The sequence below is a fragment of the Xylona heveae genome, assembly GCF_001619985.1.
Source record: "Xylona heveae TC161 unplaced genomic scaffold L228scaffold_4, whole genome shotgun sequence".
In the NCBI taxonomy this organism is placed as follows: domain Eukaryota; kingdom Fungi; phylum Ascomycota; class Xylonomycetes; order Xylonales; family Xylonaceae; genus Xylona; species Xylona heveae.
Window position 1 is genome coordinate 440,106 of NW_017264196.1, and position 21,822 is coordinate 461,927.

Sequence of the window (21,822 nt, forward strand, 5' to 3'; positions counted from 1 at the left end):
CACTTCTGTACCTAAAGGTTAGGTACCTATAGTAGTGTAGTTATTACCAGTTGGAAAAGCTAGTTAGGAAATAGAATTTTATATTGTATTGTATTGCATTGCATTGTATTGTTTATTTATTCATCTTGGTATTCTCGCCGTCGCTTTAATCTTTGCTTGCAAAAATGTTCTAGCTTCTTGTTTCTTTTGATCAACTCTAGACGGCTATGCGCTGTAATCTTCAAAAAGTAAAAGCGATGGAAGTGGAACTTTACATTGAACGAAATGAAAAGTGGAAAAAATGGAGAAGAAGACGGGATGGAGTGTAGAATGTAAAAGGAAATGGAAAAGAAATTGGAGGATATAAAAGTTGAATCTTAAAATGAGAATTTGAAGGAGAAACTCTCAAAACAAAACAAAAGAAGGAAGATAAAAATTAAAAGAAAACAAAAGAAAAAAAAGGAAAAGAAAATGAGAAATGAGAAACTCTCAAATCAGAAGAAAAAGATAAAAGAAAAGGAAATCAAAAAGAGAAAACGAAGATAAAAAGAAGAGAAAAGAAAAACAGAATCACTACTTTTCCTGCTTCTGCTCCACCAGCTCCTTCTTGATCCGAGTAATCGTGCCCGCACCGCCAAACACCAAGGCGGTATACAACATGGCGGCACTGGCGCCGGCATTGAGCAACTCGCGCGCCTGCTGGCCGTTAGTCAGACCGCCGGACGAGAAAATGACTTTGCTGGCTGCTTTCTCATCCTTGGCGGGATGGTCGTCGAGGGCGCGTCGGTACGCTTTGACAAGGGCCAAGGACTTCTCAAAGAGCTGGGGCCCAGAATATCCGCCTTGTTCTTTCATGGTTTCCTGTTCTTTGGCGGGGAGAGCGTAACCGGTAGGAAGCGCGGCGGGACGAGCCTTGGTGGTGTTGGCGACAATGACGCCGTCGACGCCGGCGGCGTAGATGGCTTCGCAGATGCCGCTGATTTGCTCGGCCGAGTCTTCGTCCGGGCTGACTTTGACCATGACGGCGGGCTTGGTGGCGCGGTCGGCGGCTCTGGCGGAGTTGACTACCCCTGTGAGGATCTTGGTCAGAGGCTCGACGCGCTGCAGGGTGCGCAGGCCGGGCGTGTTGGGGCTGGATACATTCACCACGATGATGTCGGCGTATTTGGCCAGCCGGTCCACGCAATACACGTAGTCGGCTTTGACGGCTTCAATGTCCTCGTCGGGCGTGGTCTTGTTTTTGGCGACTTGCACCGCCATGAGTCGACCGGCGGTCAAGGAGCCGGGCGGGACGCCCGCGGCGCCGTTGAGGACGAGACGCTCGGCTTCTTCGTCGGCGCCGAGACCGTGCTTGTATGCGTATTCCCGGACGCGTTGGCGTAGACGCCGTGCCATTTCGTCGGCGCCCAGAGAGTTGAGGCCGTACCGGTTGATGAGAGCGTGTTGGGACACGATGCGGAAGAGGCGTGGAGATGGGTTTCCGGGTTGAGGTTTGGGGGTGGTTCCGCCGACTTCGACAATGCCGGCGCCCAGAGCGAAGAGGGCGTCGGGGATGTCTGCGTTCTTGTCAAGACCGGCGGAGGTGCCAATGGGGTTGGAAATCGTGTGTCCGAAGATCTAGGGAATTGTTGTTAGATAGGGACAAAGTTAATAAGGTATTGGGGAAAGATGAGGAGGGTAGTACCTCAGTCTTGAGCTCGCCGGTATTGTCAGGGCTGGCGCGCTCCCGGATGTGTACGCCAAAGTCCCACATGGCTTTCATCAACTTGTTGCCGTATTCGTGCGCATCTTCGGCGTCGGGCAGGACCGTGCGGATTATGCGCGGCACGAGCCATTGGTGTACGCTCGCCCGAGTGTCGGTGAAGTAGTAGAATCCGGCGGTTGAGAAGAGTAGGATTGTTGTCCCAAGCACCAGGTTCTTGACTCGCGTGATGCCAGACCGTGCGTCTGCTGCCGCTGCCGCGCCGGTTGAGGCAGAGCGTGTGGCTGTCCAGCGAGTAGCGGAGGAGGCGGTTGATCTGGTAGAAGCAATTGATGGCCTAGAGGATCGCAGTTGGTGGAATTGACGTAGAGACAGCTGCTGGCAGTTGCGGGATTGACGACCCGCGAGCCGGAGCAGCGGCCGTGATGCCAGCGACTGACCCATTGCCATGCTGGCTGGCAATTTATTAGCTGATGCAATCAATTAGAATCCACCAATTAAAGTAGTATGCACAAGAACGAGAGTGGTGGTGGACTTTATGCTGTATCCAAATCAAAGAAACAAATCAACGAAGATGTTGGAGGTGGATTTGACATGGGGGGGAGACGGGGGTTTTGCCGATCAGGCATGACAATGGGGGAAAGTCCTTTAAGCATTTAAGCCAATTTTCCACATACCTATTTCCGTGCTTGTTTTAAAGTTTTGAAGCCAAATTTTCAAAATTGCTTTTGTGCGAATCTTTCGGCCTTTATTTATATTTTCTAGGCATCACGCCACGGTGCCTCAGGAAGAGAGAAACTTGGGCTGAGGTGGTAAGATTTCCTGGTTGATTTTGCCGGTTCAGCCAAAACTAGACGAAGGCGGTCTGGTTTAGTTCATCTCATAGTGTAAGAATAACTCATTCATTCTTCCACTTCTTCTCCAGAAAACCAAAAAGACAGCATACAATCTACACGATCATGATACGATAATCATATTTCAAGCAATGGATTCAAAGAACCTCTCCAGCAACTGGAAACAGCTGCAGGCCAAATTGGCAGCGGAGAAGGGCAAATCACCGTCAAAACCAAAAGACGAGACGAAAAAGCAGCCTGCTCCCAAATCGACCTCGAAAACGACAAAGCCTGGTTCGACGAGTATAAAGTCGTCAGAAAGCAAGAAAAGAAAAATAATCTCCTCTGAATTAGAGGCAGAATCTTCTAAGAAGCGCACACGAAGAGATACCGATTCCACAGTACCTAAAAAGCGAAACCGGCCAAGCATGGAGGAGTCGCAACAAGTCAATGGCGCAAAGAACGATGCGCAGGCCAAGCCATCTGCTTCCCTCGCACTCTGGGCCGAAGATAATGACATATCTCCAAAGGCTCTCGCCGAGGCCTATGGCGGAAACTTGACTCTGGTTGCTGGCAGTGGAGGCACAAAGGATGTTGTCAATGAAGGGTTGTCAAAGACGTGAGTATGCACTTGCTTTTTCCCTTCTTAAAGTGATCACATTAGGACTTCAATACAATGTGACAATTTTTTCACCTTAGTCCGAGGATACTGGTAGAGTACGACGGATGCTAAATGTGATCAGTGCGCAAATAGGAAAATACATATCTCTCGATTGCGAAATGGTGGAAGTCGAATCAGGCCGCTCTGCTCTCGCTCGAGTCAGTATCGTAAACTATCACGGACACCAAATCTATGACAGCTTTGTTATCCCTCAAGAGCGCGTCACAGACTGGCGTACCCCCATCAGCGGTGTATCGCCCGCATCAATGAAGACTGCGCGGACATTCGCGACCGTACAAACCGAAGTCTCTGAGATCATGGAGGGTCGGATCCTTATCGGACATGCGGTCAAGCATGACTTGGAAGTGCTCTTGCTCAGTCATCCTCGTAGGGATTTGCGGGATACCTCTCGACTCCCCGAGTTCCGGAAACTGGCAATGGGAAAGACGCCGGGACTGAGGAAACTTGCTCGAGAAGTGCTTGGTGTCGAGATCCAAGGCGGAGAACATTCTAGTGTCGAAGATGCGCGCGCGACCATGCTGCTCTTCAGAAAATTTAAAGACGCATTCGACCGAGAAAATGCCAAAAAGTTTCCTGGCGCAAAAGCTGCAGCCGGCCAAGACGGAGAAGGGTCAAAGAAAAATAACGCAAAGAAGAAAAAGAAGAAGAAGGGCAAGAAATAAACTCACGGCGGGGGTTTGTAAAGAGTTTTTAAATCATTTCTGGGCGTTGAGGCTGCATAGTTTGGACCTGTTTTTATATTACACACTACAATTGCATCGAGCCGCGTGGCGTTAGATATTAGAATGAGATCATTCATTTGGTCAATTATCCGCTTCTTCAATCTCATCATTCGCGCAAGTCAATACTTGAAACGTTCAAGAGAAATTGGAATAATATCTGAATTTTGCAAATAAAAGGATCAGAATTGATTTAATTAGAGCGGTACATCTTCTAGCATCTCCATCGTGCCCTCTCTGCTAGCCGTTATTATTACGTCACCCAACGTCTTTGTGTTGAAGCCTGCCTCGCAATAGGTGAAATAGTATTCCCATTTGCGACGGAAAACTTCAACCTCGTTCACGGTCATTCCAGCGTGTTCTTCCAAAAGTGCAGGTCGAATCTGTAATGCAAAATTCTGCATAAAGTTTTCTCTCCATAAACGCAATGTCTTGGCATAGTGTGGGCCTATGTTTTCCACAGAGTCTATGATGAGCGACCCAGCCGTTCCGCGTTGTATTGAATCAGTCAGTTGTGTCACGGTTGGCAGGTGGCCGCCAGGAAAGATGTATTTGCGGATGAAATCTTCGCCTTTAGAATAGGCTTCATACCGCTATTGCATATTAGCATTTTTTGAGAATAGCAAGCAGGTGCCGTGATAGATAAACATACCGATTCCGGCATTGTTATGCACTGGAACACTGCGATGCCGCCGTCCTTCTTCAGCAATCGATCGATACATTCAAAATACGTGTGCAGATATTCGCGCCCCACGGCCTCCAACATTTCAATGCTCACAACTTTATCGAATGGTCCCTCGTCAGGCACCTCCAAGGCACGATAATCACAGATAATCACTTCAATATTATCTGTCAGTCCAGCAGCAGCAATCTTCTTCTCTGCCAAAGCTTTTTGCTCTATGCTCAGGGTTAAAGACGTGACTCGGCATCCAATCGCTTTGACCGCAGCAATGGCAAAAGATCCCCAACCAGTGCCTATTTCAAGCACACGATCTGTATATTTTATCCGTGCGTTCGAAATAAACCGCTGCAGCTTTCGTTCCTGTGCCTCTTCAAGGGTCTCCGTGACATGTCTTGGATCTGAGATTGGCAGCCATATAGGGCAGGAATATGTCATATCCTTGGATAGAAATGCTGCAAACATGGCGTTGCTGATATCATAATGCGCAGATATATTAAGTCGAGCATTTGACAGCGTATTGGATTTCCTGGCGATGCCATTTATAGCTGACATGAGAGACGACGAAAGAGTTGTTCCATTAGACAGTTGCTCGCGATTACGGATGAATAGCTGGGGCACGTCAATTTCAAGAAAAAACCGGATGAGCCAACTGCTGAGAACTTACTCGGAAAAATGCAACCAAATCAGAGCAATCAAATTCATTCAACATGTAACTCTCCGCAAAGCCCTGTTCCCATTATCTGATTAGTCCGACTACATATCATCCATGGAAGAAGCCCGGACATACCATATCGGCATACAAGAGCAATCGCACCCAAAATATCTCATCCTTCACAGCTAATCGCACTGAAGGAGTGTCCCCTGAGGAACCTAGCTTTGTAATTGAGCCATCTCTATCAATAAGTTCCAAGTTGCCCCGCCGTATACGAGAGAACAGAGAAATGACTGCTCTCCGTGAGAATTGGAGAAAGGGCTCCCACGCTATGTCAGCGGTATAAGCTCGCAGAAGCTGAAACCTATTGGAAACGGAGTCTGCGATAGCCATAGCAGAAGCTGTTTGTTTTAGTAGAGAGTGCAGGGTCTGAGGGTTTTTTGGATTAATAGAAAAAGCGCCGCAAGCGGCAAAGGGAGTCGGCAGAAGCTTGAGAGTTTAACTCCGGCCGACATGGAGAAGTCGTCATTTAAAGGTTTCATTCTGGCGGACCGTGCGCTAGACTGGAGAAGCATTAAACAAATATCGGAAACAAGAGCAGTTGCCCTCACGAGCTTAGGCACTGGAGGTGCAATTGTTGGAAGGGTGCCCCAAGCTGGTGCTAGAGACCCGCAGGCCGAGCAGCCAGTCGGGTTGCTCATCTTTATTGTCAGATGTCATAGATCGGGATTTGATGACCACGACTGAACAGATTCGCAGTGGGAATGAACCAGAGTGCAAAGGTAAAGGCACTTGTGGTGACTGCTGAGACCGTCTAGATGCTGCGTTAGTTACCGCTTGAAGCAAGTCATGACGTCTTGTACCTGATAGTCGCGCGCAGCAACGGCAGCGTTCTCCGTCCTGAGAGCTCGGCGCAAACATCGTTCCGAACGACCTTTTAGAGTAAGACTGATCGAATAAAAAATTCCTGCAAATAGACTAAGAAACCCATAAATATTCTCAAAGCAAGCTGCGCGTGTCAATCTCGAAGTAATATGAAGCAACAGTGAGCAACATGATCGACAGCTGCAGATTCAGGGTCCTCGGCTGCTGCCGAGCCATGGTTTGCAGCAGCTCAAAAATAGAACTTGCAAAGACCATTGACGGGCCAGCAAGTATTCGGTTTCGCCTTTCATAAGAAATAAAATATATAACTTGAATTGCCCATTCATTGTAGATAGTTGTTAAAATTCAACGTCATAATCTCATCTCATCAAGTGTTGCAGATTGTTCGGGGTAGGCCGATGTCCCGATCGGGTAACTTAATTGGATGCAGCTGCTCTGGCGCGCGACGCGAAAATAATTCCCCACGCGCTTCTTGACTTCACTTGTACAATAATCTCACCATATACAATCATCATCTTGTACACATATCCTATATTGAGACCTTCCCTGTAAGCAAATATGCTTGCTATTAAGAGGACAAAATCTGAATCCTCCAATTGTTCTCCCAACATACTCCCTTGTCGGATCAATCACAATGGCTCACTGAACGCGTCTTCGCGCTTCTGGGCGCCAAAGACTGAAGATGGTAAGACTATCAAGGGCTTTATAGTAACACAAAAAGCTTACATTGAAAAGATGAAAAAATGTCTGCCTATTTCAGAGGGCGAAAGTTGGTTGGTAGAGCGCTCAAAGTACCAGAAGGTTACGAGGGTACGCCCCTATAGGAAACATCAAATTTTTGGAATCTTGCTAAGAAATTGATCAAGGCATTGTCGCCGCAAGCAAAGGAGAGCGGCTTCCTCACAATCACGGAATTGAGCCGAGAAGAACATCCGTCGGAATCATGCTTGATGAAGGGGTGGACGAGGAAGGAGAAGAAGACATTCCTCCAACTAAAATCCTTGAGCAGCAAGCTTCATTTGATGAATTGATCATTTGGGGGCATGAAGCAGAGCCTGATGAGGGTAGCGATGCGTACTTGAAAGGGATTCAGGAATGGATCCAATTTTCGGAAGCAGTGAGTATTTCTTTAATTTTCGTGGAGCCTGGCGACATTTTGACAGCTTACAGATGCATTCACATCCCACAAACGCGCACTCACAGAAAAAGGATTAAATAAACAGTGAAGCATTTCAAGTGGAGTTTGTATGCATTAAAGGCGTTGGGCATCGGGAGTAAAAGGATATACTTGAAAGTACATGACGTTCATCTTTGGTATTCTTCTATACTTTCAGTCTCATCTTGCTATTATTTTCATTTCCTGGATATGCTACTTCGCTGAAGTTTATCCCATTCATGTTGCTCTTTGAGAAATGCTTTCTTCTTCTCTTGATATCCATCATGGCTAAGGCACCTGTTCCAGTACCCTCGAAAAAGGTCAGATACGGCGAGTTTCTCGGCTGCGTCAGGATGTTGGCTGGATTTTTGGAGCTCCTTCCCAGTCTCCTTCGAGTACTTTCTTCCTCCAGCGTGATTTGCGTATCTTTTTGCCCGTGTCATCCCCTAAGACCTGTCAACAGAGGAGCCTCGCCTGCACGCTTCCGCACCTTACCATTTGCAAGAACTTCCTGGTCATATCCATTCCTACAAAGTCACCTTGTTCTTCATACTCTTGGAACTTTATCCACAGATCCTCTGCACTTTTCCTGGCAACTGATAGAGTACGGAATCGCCAGAGAGGGAGTAAGGCGGATTTATACGGTTCGAAGCTTAGCACACCTTGTTCGCCGCGACCGATGCGGTAGCTCATTTGTAGACATTTGTCCTTTGAGGCAGACATGATATGAATAGCGCGAACGACAATTTTCAGGAAAATGCCATGGTTATATACGTCCCAAGGTCTAGACTAGAAAATTTACATTTTCCATCCACTGTCAATGAAATAAATTGTTCGTGATTTTGAGAGCCCATGTTGAGCGAGGGGAGCGCAGAGGGCATTACAGTATAGCTTGTACCTGGTGTGGCAACGGATTACCGTAGACTATACCCAATGCGGCTGTCGAGTCTCTCGCAACCAGCCGAACCCAGTACGGTCATCAGTATATTCGCCTCGCGAAGCAAAGGAATCCGCAACGACATCTCATTACCGTTGGGAGAATTTTCATCAAAAGATCATCTTTGCCGACCTATTTCATCTCTAAAATACATTTGAGTGTATTCATACGTATGTGCGCTTGATATGGCACCGAGAGAATCCTCTCAGGACCCTGTGGGAACGCCAGATCCCGTCGAGAAGGGGTTCGCTACCCTTGCCACTTTACGGTACGAATTTTTTCCCCGGCCATTTTTCCCTTGACTTTTCGCACTATATGAATGATTCAAATGTCTTTCTAACTCATATTTAGGATCGGTGTCAAGGCCTTTGTGGACAAGGTGAGCCTGGGCGTTCCTTTCGAGTTTTCTGCAGGTCTCGCTTAGTTTGTATGGGAAGCCGCGATGTCTCGGTCGCGGTTTGATATTGGAACTCTGCGGGTGTGCTTTTTCCCGGAGTGACGCAGTTTTTGTGCTTTCTTGACATTTTTCTGTCGAAATTTGCATCCAAGTGCTTTTTGTTCTTTCTTGATTCTTTCTTTGTTTTATTTTTTGAGTTTGAATATTTATACTTGTCCTTTTTTCTGCCTGTATTTTGAGTCGATTTTCATATTACCAGCCATTTATAATTTTCAGTTTTGCGTTACAGTTGCTAATAATTATAGGATGGCGAAAAACGCAAGGCAGAAATTTTGTCTATTCAGCAACGGAAGGGTCAACCTTATTACTAGTAAGTCGCCGTCTGCCTTTTCCTTGTAAATGTAACGTGCTCACACCTCCCGCAGTGTCCACTACGAAGAGTTCAACAAACGTCTAGACGGTAAGTACAAGCGTCAAGCTTCTTTCACTGGACTTTTCTCTGATTATCCGCAGAATGGATTCAAGCCGAGCGCATTGACCTTTCAAAAGAGGTCGAGTGGCCTGCCCCGGAGAAGCCGGAGAAGAAGAAGACTGGAACCACGCAGTCGAAAAATTCCAAAGCAGATTCTAAAGTGCCCAAGGGCCAGAAAAGACCCCGGCCTGGCACCAGCTCCGAGGCGTCTGCTACTCCTGAAGCCACTTCTGCTAACATCCCCGGCAAAGCACCCCGACCTTCCAAAGCTGGGGGCAAGGAGAACAGCGAGTCTATTGCTGTCGTGCAGACCGAAGTTCTCGATGGGAGTACTCGGCTAGACGACGAGGAAATCGACCTTGAGGATGTCCAAGATGCCGCTGCTGCTGCCAAAGCTGCTGCGCCTGAAACCTTTTCCCGGGAGGAGGAAATCGAAAAACTCCGCACATCGGGGTCAATGACTCAGAACCAGACTGAAATCTCACGTGTACGAAACCTGACCCGAATCCAAATGGGTGCCCACGAGATTGAGCCCTGGTATTTTTCTCCATACCCGATAGAGTATACCGAGGAGGACATGATGTATATTTGCGAGTTCTGTCTCTCGTATTTTGGCGAACTACGACAGTTCGAACGACACCGAGCAAAATGCACCCTGCTGCACCCCCCAGGAAACGAAATCTATCGAGACGACTACATTAGTTTCTTTGAAATAGACGGCCGGAGACAGCGGACTTATTGCCGCAACCTGTGTCTGATATCAAAACTCTTCCTTGATCATAAGACACTCTATTACGACGTCGATCCCTTTCTCTTCTACTGCATGTGTACCCGCGACGAATACGGCTGTCATCTCGTCGGCTATTTCTCCAAGGAAAAGGACTCGGCGGAGGGGTACAACTTAGCTTGTATTCTCACGCTTCCTCAACACCAGCGCAAGGGATTTGGTCGCCTGCTCATGGCCTTCTCCTATGAGCTTTCCAAGCGTGAGGGCAAACTAGGAAGTCCAGAAAAGCCACTCAGTGACTTGGGTCTTTTGGGATACCGTGCGTACTGGCAGGAAACTGTCATTGATATTCTCATGGAGGGTCGCTCGGAAGTCACGGTTGAAGAACTCAGCGCGCTGAGTGCAATGACAACGAATGACGTGCTTCATACTTTGCAAAATCTTAACATGTTACGATATACGGTATGCCATATTCCCTTGTTTTCTCTTCAATTGCCATGTGCATATTCCAGGCAAAAGCGCTTACTGACCGCTTTGCAGAAAGGACAACACGTCATTGTACTTACCGATGCCGTCGTCGCTGCCAAAGAAAAGCAGAAAGAAAAGGAAAAGCTGAAAAAGAGACACAACATCGACCCGGAGCGGCTGCAGTGGAAGCCGCCCGTCTTTACCGCAGCCTCGCGAACATGGAATTGGTAGTCGATCCATTCAACTCAATGTTTTTCTTCTCCTTTCGTCTCTTTTTCGGCAAGATCATCACGTCTATATACCCCGCAGCATGACGTTGTCTTTTTCCTCTTTCCGTACATTGTTTCCTTTCTTCTATGGTCATGGGGCGTTGGCTGGCGTTTTTCCTCAGCAGAAAATAGGGAAGAGGGGGAGAATTTGTAGATATGCAAACTCATGATAGTCATATGTTACCAATGACTAAACGTTATTCTACTTCTACGACACGCGTCACGACTGTTCTTCCCGTTTATTTGCCAAATTAACTCGTCTTCAGTACAATGCTCAAGACTCGTGACCCTAGTCTACCATCTATTCTATAAAATCTCAAGTTCATGTAGTACACATCACTTATATATACGACAATATCTACACAACATCTACTCATACCATCCCCTGCCCTTCCACCCATCAATCCCTATACAAAGCCAGCCAAACTGCACTTTATCCGACTAGGTCCCTACGCACTTTAACATTTACTCCCTCACCCACGCCAGTATTCTCCGCCAGACATCTAGCCCATCATGTCCCTGTTCCATGCGTTTCGACACGGCATCCAATTCTTTTTCCTTCTCCTTCTCCTTATCATCCTCCGTATTCTCCTCCGAATCCTCCTCTCCCGTCTCACTCCTACCCTTTTGTCCCACCGCATCAGCATCCTCTTGCCTTTTGGAATCAGACAAGTCCTGCTGTGTATCTTTATCTTGGACTCTGTCTTCAACTTTATCTTCTACTTTACTTTTGATAACGTCCTCGACTCCGTCTTCAACCCTTTTCGCAGACGCCAAGAACCTATCTCGGTAATCAGGCGAATTTGTCAAAAGCGCCTTCGCCAATGTCTCGTCCAGCTCCGGATGTCCTTGGAAGGAAAGGATATTGTTGCATGGCGAGATGAAAATGTCGTTTGCGGGGTCAGCAGAAAGCCGGAGAAAGTGCGTGTTGGGCTTCCCTAGGACGGGTAAAGTCGGTGGTTTGGTCACGATACGTTTGTGGAATTTATGTAGATTCTGTACGTAGTTGGATGTGATGAGCTGTGGTCATTGATATAGATGACGTGTGACGTGTGACGTGTGAGAATGGTGTAAGTGTTGCAAGTTGTTGTTTTGTTTCCGTGAGAAACGAAAACGAAAAAGATGGAAAGGGGAAGAAAGGAAAAGGGGAAAGGAGGTGAGAAGAAGATGGAGGAGGGAAAGGAGGAGAAAGGAATACGTACAATTGTTTCAGGACTGCTGATACTTTTATCAGGGAAGAAGAAGGATTTTCCTTGAGGTGATAATTTTACGGGATATACGCCGAGCTGAGAAATGAGTTTCGTTAGCATGTTGTTGGAATATCGCGCCATGTCCTTGCTAGCTGCAGCCCAACGATTCTATAGCTCTATCACGGCGCCTGGCTACAGAGAAAGACGTCTTCATGTTCCCTTGTCGTGTGAAGAAGAGTATAAAAGTTCAAACCAAATTATCGAATCGAAACGCAATCGAATGATAAATCGAACGCCAAATGCCAGAAAATAAATAAATAAATAAATAAAATAAAATAAACAGAATCAAGAGAATCAATAATAACAATAATAATAAAAAGAGAGGTAAATAAAACTTACCAACGGCCCATCATCTCGCATACCAATCTCCCCTCCCAGGGCTTTAGCAATCGCCTGATGGCCCCAACACACGCCGACCAACTTTATCTTCTTCCTCATCTTCAAATCCACGTCCTTTATAGGCCACCGTTCGTCACTACTCTCTTTTTTCTCAAAATGAAGTCGAAAGCCAAGATTATGCTCAACCACGTCCCGCACAAACTGCAGCATCCTGGGCACCCACAGCTCAGGCTCAAGGTCAATTAGACTTGCCGTGCCGCCGCTCAAGACTATCAAGTCGTATTCTTTCAGATCCGGGTAGACTGTGGACTCGACGGGATCATAGAAATCCACGTGCGAGCCCGGCGCCGCGTTGCATATGGCATGAGTAAAGTTGTGCTTGACGATGTCGGAATAGGAACATTGAGAAATGCGATTGTTGAGTAACACGGCGGCTTTTACGGGATCAGGGAGCGCAGAGCTTGTGGAAGGCATTTGTGGAGATGTTATGGGAATGGGGCAGAATAGATAGGATAAGAGAGTAAGGATGCTGTACAGATGTGCTGTGCAGAAAAAAAATATAATGCAATGAAACAAAGTATTGAATGGGTAAATGCAACAAAGTCAGATGATGTGGAGAAGAGTGCTTCCTTCAAAGAATTGCCGCTGGAGTAATCGTTTTGTAGTTGATCTGGATGCTGTGCACTAAGAGGTCCGGCTCCAGCACGCCGATCAGATATTCAGAATGAATCGCGCAATAATGCTAAATGAAAATGCAAAATGTCTTTCAAATAAAGACTCATCGCACATCCGTCAAAAATTTCGTATATATCAAAGGAAGGGCGCACAAATGTCACCGCATTGTTGCGCTTCGTTATCTGATAACCACTGAGTAGCGTCAGACGTTCAAGCTATATGTTAGTTCGATAGGCTTTATCCTGAGATATCCGAGCTGTATTAGCACCTGCAGTTTTATAACCCCCTTGGCCGGTTGAGAAAGAAAATAAGAAAGTCAACGCAGCATGTAGTTTAACCAGAAAACAAAATGCACTTGTATAATAAGTGCATTGTTCTTGAGATGAGTAAAAGCATATGGCCATTAGGGCCGACAGGCGTAAGATTTCGACAAGAATCATTTTTGGTGGTGAAGGACCGGTTGAGTTTGGTTGGTTTTGCGTGTTAAATGGACTAACGATAAGCGATGCATGTGGGTAAGGGGAACGTTCGTCACATTAACTGTTTAACTGGCTCAGTTAAGCTTTCTTTAATGAGCGTCGTTGAAGATGCGGAAAGAACAATAGAAATTGAAGGGTAATTGAGCTGAAATAAATCAAAGTGCGGTCAAACTGCATCCGTTAAAGGGTATACAAACTCCAATTGGACTGGAAATATTACGTGCTAATTAATCCGATAAGGTGATTCGCATATTATATACACTTCTGGTCAAATAAATAAAATAAAAAAGAAAAAATGAATGAGAAAAATGAATAAAAAAAAATGAATAGAAAGAAGAGGAGGGGGAAAAGAAAAGAATTTTTGGAGTTAGAATACAAGGAAAAAGTACCCACCGATCCCGTTCAACGATGAGGAAAGGCAACTCGCTGTGACTGCAAAGAGGTATAATCATGTAACAAATGGATATAGAAAACAACGCTAGGAGTACAGTATGGACAAGATGCAGGGTAAAAGTCATGTTGCAACCCTGCAGATTAAGTGGATTCAAGGATAAAAGTACTTTTTTTTATTAAGTAGAATGGTTCTGGCGTCATTTCGTCTTCATCCAGGCTTTGCTAGTGACGTTGTCGAACAGGCTCATGACTCTGACTGTTTCTTCGGTCGGTGCGGAAGCGTGTCTTCAAAAGTCATTGGCCATGTCTGCCCCGTTTCCATCCCTTCAGTCTCTAAAACCGGAGGATGGATCCATGTCTGATGGGTCTGCGGTATGCCCTCGGGGGAGACTGTCTTGTACGTTTCTCCTTCGGTGGGTCCAAACTTCCGGGCGGAGAATCGTGGAGAAATATCTGGAGCTTGCTCGTCGGACGGAATATTTGAGACTGTTTCCGCGATTACCCAATGACCTTGACGTCCTGGAAGATTGTCGCCTGATATTTCCACGAGACCGCCCCCTTCAACTGGGAGAAAATGACGCGGAGGCAACACTTCCACGTCTATGATAGGCTGAATTCGATGATAAACCTCGTGATGATGAATCTCACGCGTGGTGACCTCTTCGCGAGAGTGGTGTATCTTCTTGCTCACGGTTTCATGGGTGACAGCTGTTGAGACTGAGCCAGATATCCAAAACATAGGCACTGGGGAGAGGATATACCTGGTGCAACTCTTTCTGAGACGGTCGTATCGACAGTATTGGATAGATCCACTATTCCCTCTAGTGACGGTAGCTTTGAACCATCCTGGACCGGAAAAGGTTTCCTCGTAACCTCACTAGTAGTATTTGAAGGCTCCGCTTTCTCTGTTGCTCTAGGCTCATTCTTGGACACGACGCTTGCATTTTCCCTCTCTGTAGTTGGCACAGGTGGCAAAGACTTGTTTAGCATGTCATTTTGATTGCTCGAGACGTTACGTGTTCCCGGAGGCGTTGCCGACAAAATTACTCCAGAGTAAGGCCTTTCCCTTACTGATCGGTCGCCATCCACTTTCTCCCGTAACTCTGCTTGATTTCTCGAACTTTGGCGAGGTGGTGGCGACTCGCCATTTCGCGCGCGTTCAATGAGAGAAGAAGCAAGCTCACTATTGACTGGAGCGCCTTGCCCAGCTGCCAGTGGTTTGGATGTCTCTTCAGGCAGCTTCCGCTCCGAAGAGACACGGTGTCCGTCGCCGTTCAATATCTTGGAGTGGTCCGGCATTGCCGTGCTTGTGTTTTCAATATTGCGATCAGCTATGGCTTCGTTATAGTTTCCATTCCTCGGAGCAGGTGGGGCTTTAGCTGAATATTCATGTGGGAGTCCGGCTGCTAAAAGTAAGTCAACATGCTGCCTTGGAGGCGGCTTGCGGCGGCGAGACTGACCGTCCCCATTTCCCGAGGCCGTCGTTAAGACATCTCGGGAGATACCATGATTCGTGAGAGGTTCTGGCTTGTCTGTGGTGAAGGCCATTCCAGGTACGCCGTTTCTGTGCATAGTATTGCTCAAGTTTCCGGTAGAAGCTGACTGGCGATGATGTTTTAGGGCATCTTCCATGTCCGGCGGCAAGGGTGGCACTGCAACGTCACTCTTGGTGGCGCGATGAGGGTTTCCCAATCCATTATGCGTTTGTCGCAGAGCACGTTGGCGTCCATTGAGTATTGGAGCAGAGCCTTCGCCATTGCCTCTCAGCGGATAGGCTCCGGTAAGCGGCTCCCCGCGTGCAGGAAGCGATTCATATGCAGAAGTCCGCAGTAAGGGGTCAGCTCGTGCCGCCCCATCGGTGCGCCCATGGTGGGATCGAAGGGTTTGTGGTTGTGTCTTCTGGCCCTGTTCCTGCTTGTGCTTTTTGCTCTTGCTCCGAAACAGTCGCTTTATGCGCGACTCCATGGGGAGCGGTTCCAGTGTGTAGCAAAATTGTTATCCACTCCCGGTAAACAGTCTGCAATTACCTTGCAACTTGGACAGGAGAGTGTGACGAAGGTTCCAGGCTTCTTCCGAGAGATTTTCCAATCTGTTAAACCTTTACCAGTGTATGCAGGAAGTGACGAATCACGATGTACCGGCTTGGATCGAGTACCTTGGTAGAGGCTTTGCAGTTCCAAAAGGCGAGAGTTTTGCTTTTGTCACGGCCTGCAGTATGCCATTAGATGATGAGATTGGGTAAACAGTGCGTCAGTAGCAGATCGCTCCTTTGTGCACGGAGATGGTTGCGCTCGTGGTTAGCTCTCCTATGTGGGGAAGAACTGGTGACGCTACGTCAGAGAAATGGCAGTCACGATCTGCTATTGCACGCCACAAGCAGCAGCATCTACTCAAGCTAGGGATTTCTATTTCTTTCTTTCTTGGTCTTCCAAAAAATGCGCTGTAGAATACTATGTGCTTCTGCAATATTTCCTGCTTTTCCAACTTTTTGCTGGGTAAATCCGAAATGCCATTGGGGAAGCGCCAGACCAATCACGCATCCTCGCATGTGAGATGAACCAACAATCACTTGCAATTGGGCGTGTTTTAAACAACCTGCTGGCACTGCAACTAAACAGGTACCATACAGTGCAATTCCCGTGGTTCAGTACATGACACGTATTGTAGCGTGGGCCTAAAGAGAGAGCTTGGCACAGATAGTTTGCCCTGCAGAATCAATATAGCTACAAAGGAGAAAAGCATTGAGCTCGAAGATCGGGAACGTGGTAGATGCCAAGGCGGGAAAGCCACTGGGGTAAGCGTACTATGGAGAAGCCACGCCACGCTTGCTCAGAAACTAGCATGACTAAGTGGACCAAAACAAACCCATGAGTTCTGACCCTTGCGAAAGCCTCATGACGTCCGTGTGCGGCCTCTTCGAACGCTGTGGCTTGATCTTCAATCTTCTCAATGTCCTCATCCCTTTTGGCCATGGGGATTTGCATTCCCATTCACTTCTCTGAGAGCGCGTTGCAAATGCAAAAGCCGCACGCCACGCGGACAAAGGACTAATTTTGGTCTAGAACATCTCGGGGCAGAGGTTAGTCTAGGGAATAACGTCAAGCTCCAAATACTCGTAGCATTGCGTAAACGATTTACTGAATCCGCAATTCGGTGAATTTCTCGGACATGAAAGACGTCCCCGTTCACTGAGAGCTGATATTTTACCATAGCAAAAGCTGATAGCTCTTGTTAGTGTATTGCAGCTCAGGGGATTGGATCTAACATGAAGAGCTTGTACGCCGAGGCGATGTGGAGATCTGTAGAGGCTGTTATTCATAATTTTAGGTCACTGCGCGGTGTTGCAAAAAATCAGCTCATGTTCGATAACAAGCAGTCATAGAATCTCATAATGATTGGCTAAGGCCCAGAGGGTATTGACTGAAGAGTGACGTTTCCCTGTAGCCCGTCACACAATTCAGTCGAATTAAGGGCTTCGCTTGGCCCCGCCGGGATCGCGTCGAGAACCCCGATCCCTGGACGTCATGGCCAAGCTCACTATCACCCACTAACTGTCGACTTGGGTTCAGATGAGCTTTGCGACTAAAAGTCGACGATCACAAACTAACGGGGCCAACGAGCCATGGAAATCGCCAAGTCGAGGAAGGATCGATGCTTGTCTTGTCCAGACCCTTGCCGCTATGGTGCTCTTAGCCTTTTGGTTTATCCGAGAATGGTCTGAAGAGGTGGAAAGTGGCCACTTTGAGGGGTTCTCGATCACACTGTGGCGCATGGAGTCCAAATAATTTGCCAGCTCCCATGGAAAGCTTTGGTACGGCCATTGAAGCATTGTACGAGTAGCAGAAGTGTGACTAGAAGGAGAAGTCACTTCATGCAGCTGACCGGGCCCTTTCCGCGGGAGGGACGTCGTAGGCGTCACGACTGATTGGCCTTTTGGTTGACCAAACAGGTTGCATTCATTTTTGGGCATAATTGGTAGAACATCTCTTTGGGATTCTGGCCGGCCGGTCCGAAATCCCATCTTCTGACGTAAAAGCTTCGGTACGGTTGATGGTGCCATTTCGGTGCTTTGGCACCTATCTTACCCATCGATTTGCTGTTAGCTAACTTAAATGGCAAACAGAGCTTTAGAAAGGGTTAGGGGTATACTTCCCCTCCCAGGGATTTGGCATTTCCTGTCTGTTCAGCTGTGGCTGATAACGGTAAGAGCCGATGGTCTGGCCTGTGCAGTTTGCCTAACGATATACGAGTAGTAAAGCCCTTTACTCATTATGTCGTGGGCGGGACGGCTGGTTGCGAATATGTATGATGATGATGGTGATGATGAAAGCGAGTGGTGTGTATGATGTTGGGCACCCGGAGGGAAGGTGCACCTCCACCTCTGCACCTACCATATAAGGCTGCTTAAACCTCCCCTCGCTGATTCAAAATAACCCATCCTCACTAATCTTTTATTGCCTCTTCTACATCTTCTTGTAGGATACTCATCACGACTATCTACTGAACCTTTCTGTTCTCAAGACAAACCCCACGCGTACTTACATTATCCGTCTATTTCCACCTCAATACATACTCACAAAATGGAGAAAGCCAAGGCTGCTGTCAACGATTTCATGTATGTCTCTCCATTATTATCGTCATGGAGTGATAAAGAAGGGGTCTAACGCGTGTGTAGCCACCGTAGTGGTCACCATGATACCACTGTCCACGAGCGGGTTGCCCCTGCTGTGACTCAGGAACACATTGCTAAGAAGGAACACGAAGAGGCTACTACAGCCCTCGACCGCGAGGTTCACCAGGACCACTACCACACCTCGGTCCAGCCTGTACAGGACCGAGAGGTTCTGCCTGAGAAACACCATCACAACATCATCCCAGTCGAGCACCGTTCTCATGAACATGACGATAAGGAGAGGGTTAAGGCTCGCCTCGAGCAGGAGGCTGCTCAATTCAAAGACACCCAGACAACTGGCGAGACGGAGCACACTCATGGTCTTGCCCCTCAGGTGGCGGGCGAGCATCACCACCACCACGTCCATGAGGTTATTCAACCTGTCGTCCAGAAGGAGACCATCCAACCTTCAGTCGTGCACACTACCGTGCCAATCCATGAAGTGCACCACAATGCCGCTAAGCACCACTCTGCCTCTACCTTGCCAGCTATGAGCATGGCCGACTTCAAGAAGCATGGCGGTGCCTTGACTGGCCGCGAAGAGCGCTATGACGCCTTTGAGGGCGAGCCTCGCCCCGTGAGCTCCTCCTTGAACGGCAACAAGACCACAGCCACTGAGGGTATTACTGGCACCACTGGAACCAGCAGCACGACTGGTAGCACCGGTACTCACCAAACCGCTGGCCACCACAACCTTGGCTCCTCCACTACCGGTGGCTATACTGGCAATACCGGTACCACTGGCACTACCGGAACTACTGGTACGATTGGTGAAAATGTGCACCACCACGGCGCCACTGAGGCGACGGGTAACACTGGGCCGACTCGCACCGGAAATGCTACCACGACCGATAACACCGAACCAGTTGGCACTGGTAGCACCGTCGGCAGCACTCGCACTGGTGTTACGGGACCGCAAGACCCAGTAGCAAAGGGTGTTTCACAGAGCAGCAGTACTACCTCGCACACTGGCCAATCTGGCGTTGGACCCCACGGCAACAGTCTGCTTAACAAGGTTGACCCTCGCGTCGACTCCGACCGTGATGGTAAAAAGGGCCTGCTTGATTAAATTGGTCTTCAACCACCTTTTCTCTAGCAGTTTGCTCGCAAAATGCATCGTGGAGCATTGCAGTGCCAAATCACGCTGTCGTGATGATTGCAGGAGGGTGATTGTTGCAGGTGAAAGCAGATAATTCGATACTAAGTAACGAGTAACGAGACATAGCCCGTTCTTCCTATTGCATTCTTCTATTGTATTATTAGCTATTATTTTTTTTTGTTTTGCGATTTTGCTAAGGGATGGTCTTATGGATTATGAAGGAATCGTGAACTTCTCGTCCGAAAAAAGCTAGCAATATCATTAATATCCACAATTATACACATTCCAATAGCTCACAATAATCTCGTCTAATTTTGGTATGCAAGTGATATAGCTTGGATCCGTATCGTGAAGACTGAATTTATTAACATTTCAGTATAAAGTCCATTTTGCTCAAGAACTAGGATGCAAATCCAAACTCTAGCTTCGCTAATGGATGTAAATTGATACATTATATCCAGTGCACAGCTGTGGGGATGTGCCCATATGCAAGCATGCCCGTGACGTAGCGATTCAGCGCCTTTTCTGCTGCCCCAGCCGCAGCCTCGGTCATAGCAAGCTAGATTTGTTGATCTGCCTCGAAGCAGCGCACCGAATGCATTGTTTCGAAAAAGAGTGCTCCAATCTTGAAATGAGCTCTCCATAGACTTTAACGCAGCAGAATATATCTGGCAAGACGATGAAGCCAGCTCAGGCCTCTGAGAGCTATATACATAGCTTCGAACGACACGATTGAGAAGAGTCGCGTATTGCCTTGACCAAGTATATGAGAGACGAAGTGGTCAGTTACGTCCAGAATAAAGATTGACATCAGCTGGACGAGCGGCTCCCTGACCCAATCTCGGCGAGCTCATGGCTCAGACTTAGCATCCGCAGTGAATATCCACAAGGGCGTTTGACGCGTCGCTCGTTGATCTCGAAGAACATGGTACAAAAGCTTGTCTCGCACATCATCTCATCACTCGTCCATAGGTTCTGCCTCTTCGGGCAGAATCTGGTCAGCACCAAGCCCAATTTCCTCGCCAACTCGGCGAACCACTGACTTCAAGGCAGTGCAAGCTGGGCTATCGGGGAAATTGTCAAAGAAGCTCTCGCCGTAGTCGCAGGCCATGCCTATCCGTGGGTCCAACGGTACCGCGCCGAGGTAAGGGATCCCGGTTTCCTTTGCCAACTGGCGGGCGCCACCGGTGGTGGCTTTGAAAATCTGGGATTCGTGCGTGCACTTTGGGCACACAAACCCAGACATATTTTCTGCAATACCCAGGATCCGGATACCGGCCTTGCGGCAGAAATCGATTTCCTTGCGGACATCTAACAGCGCGACCTCTTGAGGTGTTGATACCAAGACGGCCCCGTCCACACCAGACTCTTTGAGGAATGAATTAACGGATAAATGCTCGTCACTGGTGCCTGGAGGAGTGTCGACGAGCAGGAAATCCAAGTCACCCCACTCCACATCTTTGAGGAATTGTTTGATCAGACCGTTCTTCTTAGGGCCTCGCCAGATGACAGCATCGTCTCGGTTCGGCAGCATGAATTGCACACTCATGACTCCCAGGTTCTCGCTCACCCATACAGGGCTCCATCCCGCAGCGCTCACGTGTATAGTCTCTTGCTCGACGCCCATCATCTTGGGAATTGAGGGTCCACAAATATCAGTGTCCATGATGCCAACCTGCGAATCGGGGTTCTGCGCCAGCGCGTGTCCCAGCATCGTCGTAAAGGTAGATTTCCCCACGCCACCTTTTCCGGAGAGGATGAGGATCTTATGCTTGATTGAGGCAAGTCGTGCTGTGATGACTGGAATGTCTGGATCTGGTCCTTTGGGTGCTGATGCGCAAATCTGCTGGTTCGGACATCCGGCACAGGCGTCGCCCTGACCGGCTTTTTCGGATTCGGGGCCAGGACAGTGCTCTGTTAGGAATGAGTACAATATTTTCGACAAAAGGTCAATGAGAGTGTCATGGGCTCTAGAAATATTTGAGTTTATTCAAGACTCACCTGGCTCCGGGGCAACAAGCTTAGGTGCTGCCTTAAGAGGCGCATCCATATCTATGGGGGCAGGCTCTTCGAATGAAGGTGCCATATCGACAGACTGGTTGACCAAAAGCGAAGAATCTAGGTGAAGGGGTAAATTTTTCACAAATTTCGAACCTCTCTCTTCTTCCTCTTTCCCAAAAGATTTATTATTTTGTGTTTCTCTCTGAAATTATTGTCTCGAAGGTTTAGTTATACAGGAAACCCCGTTATAACTAAGCCCACCATAGAGAGGCAAAATGTCAGGGCGATATCGGGCGGAGAAATGATTGGTAAGAAGGGCATCTAATCAACCTCACAGGCCAATCAGCATGTGAT

At 47.8% G+C, this 21,822-nt stretch overlaps 11 protein-coding genes across 11 annotated transcripts; 4 read left to right on the plus strand and 7 right to left on the minus strand.

The window, feature by feature from the left end:
* Positions 1-552: 552 nt before the first annotated feature.
* L228DRAFT_237836 (FMN-linked oxidoreductase) lies at positions 553-2,131 on the minus strand (the record flags this gene model as incomplete). The annotated part of the gene is made up of 2 exons (XM_018330979.1): positions 553-1,596; positions 1,664-2,131. The coding sequence occupies 2 exons, from the start codon at positions 2,129-2,131 to the stop codon at positions 553-555; spliced, it is 1,512 nt and encodes a 503-aa protein (XP_018188808.1).
* Positions 2,132-2,560: 429 nt separating this feature from the next.
* Positions 2,561-4,179, plus strand: L228DRAFT_229082 (ribonuclease H-like protein). The gene is made up of 2 exons (XM_018330493.1): positions 2,561-3,133; positions 3,258-4,179. Exons 1-2 carry the CDS (start codon positions 2,667-2,669, stop codon positions 3,856-3,858), a joined length of 1,068 nt encoding a protein of 355 aa, XP_018188809.1. The 5' UTR covers positions 2,561-2,666; the 3' UTR covers positions 3,859-4,179.
* L228DRAFT_107130 (cyclopropane-fatty-acyl-phospholipid synthase) lies at positions 3,986-5,776 on the minus strand. Its single transcript, XM_018328918.1, has 4 exons — positions 5,385-5,776; positions 5,262-5,324; positions 4,568-5,206; positions 3,986-4,508 (listed from the first exon to the last, which is right to left on the minus strand). The coding sequence occupies exons 1-4, from the start codon at positions 5,640-5,642 to the stop codon at positions 4,113-4,115; spliced, it is 1,356 nt and encodes a 451-aa protein (XP_018188810.1). The 5' UTR covers positions 5,643-5,776; the 3' UTR covers positions 3,986-4,112.
* Positions 5,777-6,638: 862 nt separating this feature from the next.
* On the plus strand, positions 6,639-7,654 carry L228DRAFT_281995 (ribonuclease H1 small subunit). The gene is made up of 4 exons (XM_018335940.1): positions 6,639-6,819; positions 6,870-6,944; positions 7,001-7,251; positions 7,305-7,654. Exons 1-4 carry the CDS (start codon positions 6,693-6,695, stop codon positions 7,347-7,349), a joined length of 498 nt encoding a protein of 165 aa, XP_018188811.1. The 5' UTR covers positions 6,639-6,692; the 3' UTR covers positions 7,350-7,654.
* On the minus strand, positions 7,435-8,133 carry L228DRAFT_245997 (hypothetical protein). Its single transcript, XM_018332298.1, has 2 exons — positions 7,786-8,133; positions 7,435-7,736 (listed from the first exon to the last, which is right to left on the minus strand). The coding sequence occupies exons 1-2, from the start codon at positions 8,011-8,013 to the stop codon at positions 7,488-7,490; spliced, it is 477 nt and encodes a 158-aa protein (XP_018188812.1). The 5' UTR covers positions 8,014-8,133; the 3' UTR covers positions 7,435-7,487.
* Positions 8,134-8,412: 279 nt separating this feature from the next.
* L228DRAFT_267268 (histone acetyltransferase ESA1) lies at positions 8,413-10,522 on the plus strand (the record flags this gene model as incomplete). Its single annotated transcript, XM_018334970.1, has 6 exons — positions 8,413-8,495; positions 8,579-8,606; positions 8,930-8,994; positions 9,050-9,084; positions 9,138-10,285; positions 10,364-10,522. 6 exons carry the CDS (start codon positions 8,413-8,415, stop codon positions 10,520-10,522), a joined length of 1,518 nt encoding a protein of 505 aa, XP_018188813.1.
* A 503-nt stretch (positions 10,523-11,025) lies between these two features.
* L228DRAFT_281998 (hypothetical protein) lies at positions 11,026-12,810 on the minus strand (the record flags this gene model as incomplete). Its single annotated transcript, XM_018335941.1, has 3 exons — positions 12,150-12,810; positions 11,763-11,846; positions 11,026-11,556 (listed from the first exon to the last, which is right to left on the minus strand). The coding sequence occupies exons 1-3, from the start codon at positions 12,621-12,623 to the stop codon at positions 11,026-11,028; spliced, it is 1,089 nt and encodes a 362-aa protein (XP_018188814.1). The 5' UTR covers positions 12,624-12,810.
* A 1,292-nt stretch (positions 12,811-14,102) lies between these two features.
* Positions 14,103-15,803, minus strand: L228DRAFT_107170 (hypothetical protein). The gene has a single exon (XM_018328919.1). The coding sequence runs from the start codon at positions 15,659-15,661 to the stop codon at positions 14,384-14,386; it is 1,278 nt and encodes a 425-aa protein (XP_018188815.1). The 5' UTR covers positions 15,662-15,803; the 3' UTR covers positions 14,103-14,383.
* A 1,366-nt stretch (positions 15,804-17,169) lies between these two features.
* L228DRAFT_107251 (hypothetical protein) lies at positions 17,170-17,824 on the minus strand. The gene has a single exon (XM_018328921.1). The coding sequence runs from the start codon at positions 17,754-17,756 to the stop codon at positions 17,262-17,264; it is 495 nt and encodes a 164-aa protein (XP_018188816.1). The 5' UTR covers positions 17,757-17,824; the 3' UTR covers positions 17,170-17,261.
* Positions 17,825-18,099: 275 nt separating this feature from the next.
* On the plus strand, positions 18,100-19,766 carry L228DRAFT_246006 (hypothetical protein). The gene is made up of 2 exons (XM_018332299.1): positions 18,100-18,311; positions 18,372-19,766. The coding sequence occupies exons 1-2, from the start codon at positions 18,277-18,279 to the stop codon at positions 19,435-19,437; spliced, it is 1,101 nt and encodes a 366-aa protein (XP_018188817.1). The 5' UTR covers positions 18,100-18,276; the 3' UTR covers positions 19,438-19,766.
* Positions 19,767-20,268: 502 nt separating this feature from the next.
* On the minus strand, positions 20,269-21,767 carry L228DRAFT_107248 (cytosolic Fe-S cluster assembly factor NBP35). Its single transcript, XM_018328920.1, has 2 exons — positions 21,469-21,767; positions 20,269-21,381 (listed from the first exon to the last, which is right to left on the minus strand). The coding sequence occupies exons 1-2, from the start codon at positions 21,551-21,553 to the stop codon at positions 20,426-20,428; spliced, it is 1,041 nt and encodes a 346-aa protein (XP_018188818.1). The 5' UTR covers positions 21,554-21,767; the 3' UTR covers positions 20,269-20,425.
* Positions 21,768-21,822: the final 55 nt, after the last annotated feature.

Excerpts from the sequence above, each read along its gene's own strand:
- L228DRAFT_229082 (XM_018330493.1), top strand. The coding sequence starts at position 2,667 with ATGGATTCAAAGAACCTCTCCAGCAACTGGAAACAGCTGCAGGCCAAA. Across the intron at positions 3,134-3,257 it reads AATGAAGGGTTGTCAAAGAC|TGCGCAAATAGGAAAATACA; the intron begins GTGAGTATGCAC and ends AAATGTGATCAG.
- L228DRAFT_107130 (XM_018328918.1), bottom strand. The coding sequence starts at position 5,642 with ATGGCTATCGCAGACTCCGTTTCCAATAGGTTTCAGCTTCTGCGAGCT. Across the intron at positions 5,325-5,384 it reads TGCTCTTGTATGCCGATATG|GGCTTTGCGGAGAGTTACAT; the intron begins GTATGTCCGGGC and ends TAATGGGAACAG. Across the intron at positions 5,207-5,261 it reads ATTTGGTTGCATTTTTCCGA|CTATTCATCCGTAATCGCGA; the intron begins GTAAGTTCTCAG and ends GACGTGCCCCAG.
- L228DRAFT_281995 (XM_018335940.1), top strand. The coding sequence starts at position 6,693 with ATGCTTGCTATTAAGAGGACAAAATCTGAATCCTCCAATTGTTCTCCC. Across the intron at positions 6,820-6,869 it reads GGCGCCAAAGACTGAAGATG|ATGAAAAAATGTCTGCCTAT; the intron begins GTAAGACTATCA and ends TACATTGAAAAG. Across the intron at positions 6,945-7,000 it reads AGTACCAGAAGGTTACGAGG|GCATTGTCGCCGCAAGCAAA; the intron begins GTACGCCCCTAT and ends AAATTGATCAAG.
- L228DRAFT_245997 (XM_018332298.1), bottom strand. The coding sequence starts at position 8,013 with ATGTCTGCCTCAAAGGACAAATGTCTACAAATGAGCTACCGCATCGGT. Across the intron at positions 7,737-7,785 it reads CCAGGAAGTTCTTGCAAATG|GGGATGACACGGGCAAAAAG; the intron begins GTAAGGTGCGGA and ends GACAGGTCTTAG.
- L228DRAFT_107170 (XM_018328919.1), bottom strand. The coding sequence starts at position 15,661 with ATGGAGTCGCGCATAAAGCGACTGTTTCGGAGCAAGAGCAAAAAGCAC.
- L228DRAFT_107251 (XM_018328921.1), bottom strand. The coding sequence starts at position 17,756 with ATGGCACCATCAACCGTACCGAAGCTTTTACGTCAGAAGATGGGATTT.
- L228DRAFT_246006 (XM_018332299.1), top strand. The coding sequence starts at position 18,277 with ATGGAGAAAGCCAAGGCTGCTGTCAACGATTTCAT. Across the intron at positions 18,312-18,371 it reads GCTGCTGTCAACGATTTCAT|CCACCGTAGTGGTCACCATG; the intron begins GTATGTCTCTCC and ends ACGCGTGTGTAG.
- L228DRAFT_107248 (XM_018328920.1), bottom strand. The coding sequence starts at position 21,553 with ATGGCACCTTCATTCGAAGAGCCTGCCCCCATAGATATGGATGCGCCT. Across the intron at positions 21,382-21,468 it reads GCTTGTTGCCCCGGAGCCAG|AGCACTGTCCTGGCCCCGAA; the intron begins GTGAGTCTTGAA and ends CATTCCTAACAG.